This window comes from Corylus avellana, chromosome 6, assembly GCF_965113065.1.
Source record: "Corylus avellana chromosome 6, dhCorAvel1.hap1.2, whole genome shotgun sequence".
Lineage (NCBI taxonomy): Eukaryota > Viridiplantae > Streptophyta > Magnoliopsida > Fagales > Betulaceae > Corylus > Corylus avellana.
This window is the reverse complement of record NC_142495.1, coordinates 9,484,448-9,495,234: the sequence shown is the minus strand read 5'-3', so window position 1 is coordinate 9,495,234 and position 10,787 is coordinate 9,484,448. Positions and strand designations below refer to the sequence as shown.

General features: G+C 36.4%; 1 protein-coding gene across 6 annotated transcripts; it reads right to left on the bottom strand.

Annotated features, from left to right (window-relative positions):
- Nucleotides 1–720: 720 nt before the first annotated feature.
- Nucleotides 721–8,304, bottom strand: LOC132187220 (uncharacterized). 6 transcript variants are annotated; one of them, XM_088517878.1, is made up of 5 exons: nt 7,946–8,304; nt 5,333–5,400; nt 2,681–2,807; nt 2,477–2,594; nt 721–1,148 (listed from the first exon to the last, which is right to left on the bottom strand). In XM_088517878.1, exons 2-5 carry the CDS (start codon nt 5,340–5,342, stop codon nt 1,095–1,097), a joined length of 309 nt encoding a protein of 102 aa, XP_088374004.1. In that variant the 5' UTR covers nt 5,343–5,400; nt 7,946–8,304; the 3' UTR covers nt 721–1,094. The 6 variants fall into 6 exon arrangements, with proteins under 6 accessions (XP_088374004.1, XP_088374005.1, XP_059457442.1 ...); XM_088517879.1 differs by having other exon boundaries at nt 7,950–8,304; XM_059601459.2 differs by having other exon boundaries at nt 7,974–8,304.
- Nucleotides 8,305–10,787: the final 2,483 nt, after the last annotated feature.

Below are 10,787 nucleotides of genomic sequence, written 5' to 3'. Positions count from 1 at the left end.
TAGAGGTATTTATCACTTTTGAAAGTAGTTCGGGGTTTTGACAAATAGTTTAGGGGGTTTAAATAATATGAGAAGACACCCCTGGAGAAAGGAAAAAAAAAGAAGAAGTTTATATCGTTAGAAAAGTTGACAAAATTCATTAATATGACACATTAACACCAATCATAATGTGACCTGTTTTTTTTCCTTATCATAAAGAGTGTTCAATAACTTTTTAAACTCCAAAAGAAAAAAAGAAAATAAAAAAATAACTATTTATCAAAAACCCACATTACGTTGACCAATTTTACATTTGCCCCCTTTTTTTTAACCGTTATCTTTTACCGAAAGAGTTATTCAAAACTTAAACGGAAGCCAAAAGAATTTAAAGAGAAAACTGAAAATCTTAAAAATAGGCTTCAGAGTTTAGACTTGGACTTGGTCAACGAGGATGGCGGCTTTGTCCAATGTGCTCAAGCAGGAGGAGGATGGGGAGAGAATTCCGGACACGACGCCGATGGAGTTCCCTCAAAGTTTTCTTGTGTCAACACGACAGCTTTGTTTGCCAGACAGACAGCAGACAGGGATTCCATGCTTAATTACATGAGAATTCAATTTCCCATGCAAACAAGTTAATTATTGAGTACAAGTGTAAACAAATTCATTTTTGTATTATAATAATCAACACCAACTCTAGGGGAATAATTCCCACAAAAATAAAAAAATGTAACACGCCATGCACATACAAAATCTACAAAAAATAATTATAAATAATTGAATGTAGAGTGCATTTGAAAAGTCATGATGAACAGAAAAAATAAAATAAAATGCTTATGATTAGCTAATTTAAATAGAAATGTAGAGAATTCATGGCAGTTGTGGTCTCTTACTATACAAGGCTCGTATTATGCACAAGGCTAAAGGGAAACCCAGAAACTGCTTTTAGGTATTCACATAGCTGAACCTTCAGTTAAAACAGTTGCCTTCTTCTGGCACCTTTAAGAACTGCAAGGAAGCTTTGACCAGTTGAGAGTTGTAAACCATCAGCTCAGGCTTTTCCTCAAGGAAGGTGAGGATGATGATGGGTACTTGAGCATAATTGTAGTGAAAAAGGACTATAAGAGAATAACAGCTCCTGTTATTATCACAGCAATTGTACATAGCATAGCCTGCAGCAAAAACCATAACATTTGCGATTAATGAAAAAAGATCAATTTTTGTTAATACCATTAAAAGCGTAAGCCGCCTTTAGGTACACAGGATAAGTGGCAAAGCTTAGCCCGCAACAACCATGACATTTGGGATTAATGAAAAAGATAAATGGCATACACATGCTTCAATCATAATTCATTGCAATTGAGCCCATATAATAATTTTCACTGCAAGATCTGCTAATAACAGTGACTACCTGGCTTTTCACAACTTTACAGAGAAGATAGATAAAAGTGGGGAAAGCAGATTTTTTTGTGGTTGTGCTTGCACTGTGTACAAGCACATTGTGTATGTGTGTGTTGGTAGGATTGGAGGGGAAGTGCCACTATTTAATGTTGTATTGATCAATTGTGAAAAATTTATCTGTCCCCTCCCACGGCCCACCCCCATCCCTTCAAACAGAAAGAAAGAAAGAAAGAGTGAGAGATGATCCGGGACAAGTGTTTGGATCTATTATGACATAGCCGCAAGGCGCTCAATGGACACTTTTAATCTTATAAAGGTTCTCAATGGACACTTTTCAATCTTATAAAGGCGCTCAATGGACACTTTTAATCTTATAAAGGTTCTCAATGGACACTTTTCAATCTTATAAAGGCGCTCAATGGACACTTTGTAATCTTATAAAACATTTTCAGGTCTTTGAATAGACGCAAAAACAATTTTTTTTTTGGGATAAATATACTTTGGCCCCTCAATTAACATCCATTTATTATTGTCCCATAAACTGACAGCTGTGACATTTAGATACATCAAACTATCATTTTGTTGCAATTAAACCACTTTTCTGTCATTCTTCCAAAAATACTCCTATTTTCTAAAATTTCATTAAAAAACTAAAGCCAACAATCAAAATTTCATACAAATTCCTTCTATATTAATCGAACATTTCTCTATGTTTTTTAGTATTTAATCAAAATTTAATTTAATTTAATTTTTTTTCTTTTTTAAAGAAAATAGGGGTATTTTCGGAAGAATGACAAAAAAGTGGCTTAATTGCAACAAAATTGTAGTTTGATATATCCCAAGTGTCACACATGTCTTCGTGGGACTTTTTTGAAAATGGTTGATAGTTCAGGGAACTTGAGTATATTTAACCCATTTTTATTTTGTGCAACTCACTATATTCATATCTCAATTAGTAGCACCGCTCATATTAAAATGTTTCGATATTACAAAAAGAAAAAACAATTGCGATAAGAGGTTATAAAGGTTGTCATATACCCGTTGAAAAAAATAAACTAGCAAACAAAGCATAAGATTAAACAGCGAGTGTTGCACTTACAGCAACTGTATTGGCAGCAAGTCCATCCCGCTCCCTTGGATCCTTATGATAGTACTTTCTAAAGTAAAGAATTGAAGCATAGTACCACAGCAGCGGGCATGCAAATCCTAGCAAAAGACTGCAAGAGAAAATGCAGCCATCAAGACACACACAATGGGAGAGAGATGGAGAGAGATAGTGAAGAGAAGAGCTATGAAAACTCACGAAAACCATCCAATTCCGCAGCCAAAGCAAGGAAGGGGCTTATCAAACATTCCCAATTGAGGGTTCTCTGCATCTTTAATATTGGTATAGTCGCCGTTTCTGTGGTCCACTACATCTGTTGAGAGTCCTGTGTTCATTGTAACACATTCAGCGACTTGTTCAGATAAAGGCATACAGATTGCAGAGTTGCTGCAAAAAGAAACCAACAACAACAGCAGCAAGGCACAATGATGCGGCTGCAAAAAAGAGGATTCAGTTGCCGTTTCTTTTGCAATTTTCCAGTTTTGGCAATTTAGGTTTTTAACATGGGGGGCCGATGTCAAGCATCAAACAAGATTTGCATGGTCTTCGACGTTGCCTTGAAAGAATCAGTATATGATTAAATCCGTTTTAAACTTAAGCAATAGCTCAAGAAAATTATGGGATTTTTCTTTTTATAAGTAGTGGCATAATCGTAATTTTGTGCAAAATACTGCATAGATTCTATTCAATGTAAGGTTAAATTTGTTCAAGTGTTTCTAGCAGTATCTGAGTCCGTTGAGTGCTCTATTGAGTACGCAGCTAGTGCTCCTCAGGTAAGATTGTGTCTGACTTACTTTCCATATTGGTGGAAGACATTTACTTTCCAATCAAGTTTGCTAGGCAATAAATTTATTCAGTTGTAATCAAACGAATTTAGAATTGAATGTCCCTCTTCTTCTTCTTCTTCTTTCTTATAATTTCTGCAGTATTCTCCACAAAGTCTGCCGGTCGTTAAGCAAAACTATCCACATCAAACAACCTCTGCAGCTCCAATCTATCATGCCCTAAAACCCATATCTATTAATGCCCCATCACCTCAGAACAACCTACAACTATTACACCATCTTTCTCATGAACCATATTTCAACCACACTTCATCACCATCATCATGATCTTCTTTCTTTCTTTCTTTCAATTTCTGCAGTATTCACCATGAAGTCCAGTGGCGGAGCCACATAGGTGTTTGGGGGTGCCGTGGATCTAAATTTTTTTTTTTTTTTCCCCCAAAAATAAAAAAATAAAAAATAAATTCCAAGGATGCTACTATGTATGGTAAACTTTAATAATGCCCAAACTTAATACATATGTATGGTAACCAAAAAAAAAAAAATCCTTATCTAATACATATGTATGGTAAACTTTAATATCCATATGATTGTTTATTTTGTTGTTTAATGTTTATAAACTTTGGTTGTCTCTTACGAGGTTGTGATTTAACTTGAAAATTTGAGGTTCATGAATAAACTTTAGGTTTATGAATTGATTGATTTAACTTGTTAAGAGTTTCAATTTAGATTTGATACTTGATGATTTTGTACTTCTAAGAGACCATAAAGTGTAGTTCTAGACACTTTTTTTTTTTTTGTATTTGTCTTTTTGATATATATAGTGCCGATATGTTACATTTCTAATATATTAATTTGAGCACATATTTATGAATTTTTATAGATATTTTTTTGTGATGCATATATTATATGAATTACCAAATTTTTAGGGTAGAAAAAATTTTAGGATGCCAAAAAAATTTTAGCGTCACCCCCAATATAGATTGTTTGGCTCCGCCACTGATGAAGTCTGCCTGTTGTTAAGCAAAACTATCCACATCAAACAACCTCTGCAACTCCAATTCCCTAAAACCCAAATCCATTAATGCTCCATCACCTCAGAACAACCTGCAACTATTAAACCATCTTTCTCATGTACTATATTTCATCCACACTTCATCTTGTCCTACATCACATAAGTATTTTGTTTCTCCATTTACTTTGAACACAAAATTACTAATTGCTAAACACATCCAAAAGAGACACTGGGCTGCTGGTCCTTGGTTTATGTTCATTTCAATTTAAATCCAATGAACAAGTGTTTGCTATTGTGATGAAACTCGAAAACAACTTTACTATTCACATAATAACAACTCCAAGAATATCAAATTAACAATAACTGTCAGGCTGTCTATAGTGTTCATAAAGTTTCAGACAAAGGAAGTTATCAAAGGACAACTAATTGTTAAAAAACATAAACCTGACCTAGTTAACTGTAATTTTTCTCTGATAGCAAGCAGAGGACATTTATTAGGAAATAATATATTGTGTTCTTATTGAGTTAAAGACCTAAGAAGAAAGATCAGAGGATTAGCATCACGGTATTGAGACAAACTTTATCAACAGTCCTGTATACTAGAGAGCTTATTAACTATTAACAGTAACATTGTAAGAGGCTCACAGGGCTAGAAGTCAATCAAGTATCATTTCTACTCATTGGTCCTCAACATTACATCGTGTCAGACCAACATTTGGTTAGAAGTTCTGACAATATAGATATCTCCCAGCTCATTGATTTAAAAGAAAATTAAATTATCTTTACGCCCAGTGAGTTTCAAATTCCAAAAACAATATTTGAGCCATAAATATTATCTAGCACAGGGAAGACAGACAATCATTATAACCACATACAATTTTGCTTGCATCAAGACCACCTAGAAATAAACTAATAAAAAGAGATCAGAAAGCCCTTCAAAAGAATTTAAGAAAGGAAAAAAAAAAAATCAAACTAGCAATATTAAGGCTAAGTCCAAACTATATCAAGTAGAAAAAAGACGGGGAAAAGAACACAGAAGAAGTTGAGTACTCTGATCCATGTCTCCCAGAGAGAAATTATCGCAACAGCCTCAACTTCCTTCCCTGCCTTTAAAGCACCTGCTACATGAAAAATACATGTATTAAAAAGATGAAGATAGGTTGACTATAAGATTCTTAAAGAAGTGTACAACTTTGAAGTGACAAGGTTGAAATTTATATATATATATATATATAGAAAAAATAAAAAATAATAATAATAATAATAAAACTCATTGTGTACTGCATACAGTAAATTAATTTTCCAACAAAGTTCAGACATGTCATTTAATCAGTACAGACTCGAAAAATGATTAATTCTGCCAAGTAAGCACCTTCAAAATGATGCTTCCTGCACCGCATATAACAAATTACCCACCACCTGGAAAACCCAATCTACTTAAGAATAGACACATCTTTGATGTCAAAAAGCATAGACATCTATCAAGTATTGTATACGCCACTATGATAATGTCACCACCAAGCAGAATCTTCATAGAGGGAAAATATACACACAAACAAATCAAATACATCTGACGCACTATAAACGAAACAGTCTCAAAAGATCCCGGCTAATCACTTAACAGGCTGTCAGTTTTCTCTAAGATCTTACTCCTGTGTACACACCTAACCTTTGATATCAATAATTTAACCCCAGAACTCTGTCACATATGCACTATACTTCTAAAAAGATATATCATAAAAATGATATAAAAATACACCGCCTTTTCTCTTTGCCATTCAGAGACACTCTGACTTATATGATGAGAACAACCTCCACACTGTGGTACATTGGAAAAAGGATAACTGGAAATTCTGCATGCCAAATTTTCAAAGAATTATACAATTTCCAACAACAATGATCCCTAATCCCATAAGATCATTATGGAAAAATGCATAGAAAATATTACCTAACCTAGATTCTGAATCCAAATTGTGTTTCACCAGAAAACAGAATTATTACACTCATTTGAGCCATAATATGATTGGTGGGTTCAAAATGGCAGGAGGTCACGCTATCATAGCTCATAAGCATTCTCAAGGAAGCACCACCTGCATCCAATTCCTTTTTAGTTACCACTATTGACCAGCAAATTTGATAACTCAAGCTAAATCTTCCAGAGTCATTAAGTGGTTTCAAACAGTAAAAGAGATCGACAGCAACAAAGTTATAATTTCCTTAGATTCAGCTGGATACATCAAAACAAAAGGGATAATAAGAGTTCATGTAACATGATATACATCAAACCAAAAGAGAAGAGAAATGGCACTTAGGGTTTCGTTTACAAAACCATTATAGCAAAGCTGTTTTAATTAGATTTGTTTTATACACCTTTGACACAATCCAAACCCGACACGGAAACACAAATTGTCACCCCTAGCGAAGCATGTTACTGCACAATCAATTAGGCATTACTTTGTGCTCTGGAATTAACATAATTTGCTTTGGAAATAACATTTCCCTTTCAAAATAACCATTGCATTTCCGTTAAATTCTTTCTTCCCTGACTATTGTCTGCTCGAAGATGTGTCCAGATTCCTTAGTCAAAGTCTATGATAATAGGTTCACAATTTATGCTGACAAAATGCAAACGTTTTACATAGCTAAACACATATATCACAACCCTGTCAATTACATGGACAGGTTCTGCCCATGACACTGTAACATATCGCTACAAAATTCTTGTATGATATGGTAGATTGCTCATATGATTATCCAAAGAATATATTACTTCCTCCCTGTAGTGCTGAGCAAACCTAGATGTGCTGGAGGAGTGCGCGGTTTGGAGAAGGTGGCAAAAATAACAAACCTCAGGTAAAATTTCATAATTCATCACTAACTGATTTAAAAGAAAAAATATCAAGTCCTTTAAATGCTGATAATCTAGTTAAACTTCCCAAACATTGAAGAAATCCCATATGTAAATGAGCATGAATTTTGAGCAAAAGCCAATGAATAGAAGGGAAAAAATCCCATATGTAAATGAGCATGATAAAGGCTTTAGCTTGAGAATCAACCCAAGCATACAGAAAGGAATGCTCAGTAAAAACCAATACCAATAAATCATATTCACATGCTTAGAATTAAAAAAAGTAAGGCCAAAAATGATTTTTTTTCAATTAATTTAGGTAGCCCCCTCCCCGCGGCACAACCAAAAAGAAAAAAAGAATTGCATTCGATAGTTACATGTACACCAATGCTATCTCAATCTCTGATCGATAACACCCACACAGAGAGCGAGAGAGAGATTTGGTCAGCACAGAGTTTATCGTGAACAACCCACAAAACCCTTCCTTTCTACCAAAACTATAAAATCATATGACATTTGCTCAACCCACTTCAATACCGAGAAATTTCATCAAGCCCCACCAGAAAGAGGAAAAATACCCGTTTTATCAAGTTCCGTAAGACCAAAATCGCGCAAAAAATTAATAATAACAAAAGAATACCCGAAACAAGAAAACCCATTTCTCAGCAGATAAGTTCAATCAAAAACCATAAACAAGAACAACAGAAGAAATCGCTCTAAGAAGAAAATTTCAGCAACCACGTCTGCAAAGCGGGAGAATTCAACCATCCAATGGTAGAAATGAACTCGAAAACCCAAAATTTACCAACTCTTACCGACCAGAGAGAGAGAGAGAGAGTCGACCTGCCTCCGATAACCGACAGCAAAATGAGAAAAAGCAGCTTCTGTTGGAAAAGGATTTCCTTCGAGCATGGAATTCAAGAGCAGCTGCTGATTGGTGAAAGATAAAAAAGCAGTTTCTTAACAAGCGCTTTTCGTCTGCTTTTAGATGACCATGATGACGCTACTCTCCATCAATCGACTGGAGACGAATTATGAAAATAGGAAAGAAAATGACACTCCTCCCTCCCCTTCTCTCTCACTGCTCTCAGGAGGCAACACCCAGCAGGTTAATGTGCTAAACGATGTCGTTCTATTTTCTTGTTTCTGTTCCATTACTTCCGCGCCCCCACCGGGCCATCCTCCGGGATATCCTCAGATAATTCCTCAATTTCTTCTTTTTTAATTGTTTTTGGGTTCTTTATCCTCAAACAAGCATAAGTTTTTTTAAAAAAATAAAATAAAAAATTATCTTTTCTATAGATTAAAAATATATATATATATTTACAAAAAGTAGTTCTAATTATAAAAGCAAAGCACTAGCAGCAGATTCAAAAGCATCCACATTAAAAATCCTAAATATAATTGTTGGGAATAAATTCACACTATAAGCCCACTAAATTTTGGGCCCAATGGCCAAGGATAGGCCCATGAATATTAATTAAATAGTAAGGACTATTTAATTAATTGATAGTCTTATATTCTAATTAGGATAATATTAGAATAAAGATGTCCTACTTATCTCTAGAAGATGACAATTTAAGATTATCTTTACATAATATATGTTGAATGTTTATCTTTACATGATAGCTGTTGAGTTTTATCTCAACTCTGGACTCTCAAACCAATTCAAATAAGAAGATCCAGTCCAAGTCTACTTCATCTCCCCGAGCCTATAAATAGGCCCTTACACAAGGTACTAAAGGAGCTTGAATCTTATATACTGAAATATTCTCACATAAATATTCTCACATATTATTGAGTGAGAAACTTTCTGACTTTGGCATTGAGTGTCCCCGGCCCTTGACAATATTATTTTTTTGTAGTGATTTGGAGTGCACGACGGCGTATTGAAGACCCCGAAGAAAGCGCATTCACCGTGTTGAAAACTGTTCTAACAATTTGGCGCCGTATGTAGGAACGATTAGTTTGTTTTTCATAAAATAAAAAAATTCATCACGGTACGAGCACATACTCCGGCGAAAGTCAACCGGAAGAATTCGCGGATTTGCTTCGCCCAAAGCAGATCTGCACAGTGTGGTATCCAAGCCAAAAACGTGTATTCACGTTGCTGCACGGTTCCGTGGCCGCATAGTCCCCCACACCAGATCTGCCTTAACGATTCATGAACAGCTCTGTCGTGGGTCAGAGGCGGAGTTCTCGAAACGCCCCTGCCGGAGCGCAGACCTGCAGCACCTCCAAGCCCACTGCCGTTCGCAGGAGACTCGAGCCACGCGACATCGCCGATTCACACTCCAGCCGGTTTGCGACCCACTATCGCCGGAGATTCACTCACACAGTCCAAACCGCCACTACCGAGGACACAAGTGATCAGCCCAACCAGACTGCCAGGGGCCGTCGAACCACTGCTGCCGGAACTGCCCTCACGACCAGATCGCCGCCGTCGTTCGCCGAAGCAAGCCAGACCTGCAACGTCTCCGATCTCCAAGCCCGAAGCATCAGTCTCGCAGATCGGACTGCTGAACCTCCAGACCCGCACGCCAGTGACCGTGGCTGCTGTGCGTAAAGTATCTGGTAGACAAGAAGAAGAAAAAAAAGGAAAAAAAGAAAGTGTGCTGCGCAGGAGAAAGAAAAAGAAAGAAAAAAAAAAAAAAAAAAAAGTGTGCTGCGCAGGAGAGAGAAGAAGAAAAGAAAGAAAAAAGAAAAAAGAAAAGAGAAAAGAGAAGAAATAAAAAATATATATATAATTGCACGTGAAGGCCAAGCCGTACGTTGGAGGATTTGGAGAAGAAAATTGGTGTTTGGCAACAGGTTTTTCTTATTCATCTATATTCCTGTTTTAGTTTTGGAATAGCTTATCCTGATTTAAGTTTATATTCCTATTCTAGTTTAAGAATAGCTTATCCTGATTTAAGTTTATATTCTTATTCTGGTTTAGGAATAGGTTATCCTAATTTAAGCTTATATTCTTATTCTAGTTTAAGAATAGGCTATTCTAGTTTAAATTCCAAATTTGGTTTTGATTGGTTGTGAGAATAAGGTAATTCTTATTCCAAATTATTACATTTTGGGGATACTCTATCACGGGTAAGAAGAAAAGGAAAAAGCAAAAAGGAAGAAAAATTCTGCCATGGTGGCTACGCGAACGGAAATGGCCAACCATGTTGGTCCATTGGTCCAGCCTAATTCGAAACTGGTCAACCACGCCGGCCAGGTTGACCCGATAGATCCATTTATCAGCATCAACCCTGTTGATCTCATAGTTCAGCAGGGACCGGTTCAACACAACATACCTCCCTGTCGATCGGAAATGGGAGATCCTGAACGCTTTGCGGCAATGGCAGCGCAAATCGAAGCCCTGACACGGCAAAACGCAGAACTCTGTCTACGAGTATCAGAGCAATCTCATCGCAAGGAAACCCGTGGTAGGCGGGACGAAGAAGAGCACAACAACCGTGTTGGCACTCATAATCAACCAAGAAGAGGAGACCACGAAGAGAACTTCAAGCAGCATGCAAGTCGAAACGAGGAAAATCGGGTGAATGATAGCAAAATCAGTGGTACCCAAGATAGACATGACGAACTCAACAGGAGGATGGCAGAGTTTGACAAGAGGTTCACCAACCTGGAGATGGAGCGAAAGAATAAAGGGAAGGA

What these genes read in the sequence shown, in the direction of transcription:
- LOC132187220 (XM_088517877.1), bottom strand. Translation starts at nt 2,853, where the DNA reads ATGCCTTTATCTGAACAAGTCGCTGAATGTGTTACAATGAACACAGGA. An exon ending in TGCGGAATTGGATGGTTTTC is followed by an intron (nt 2,595 to 2,680) that starts GTGAGTTTTCAT and finishes TTTCTCTTGCAG; the next exon opens with TCTTTTGCTAGGATTTGCAT. An exon ending in TTGCTGCCAATACAGTTGCT is followed by an intron (nt 1,149 to 2,476) that starts GTAAGTGCAACA and finishes TTTTTGCTGCAG; the next exon opens with GCTATGCTATGTACAATTGC.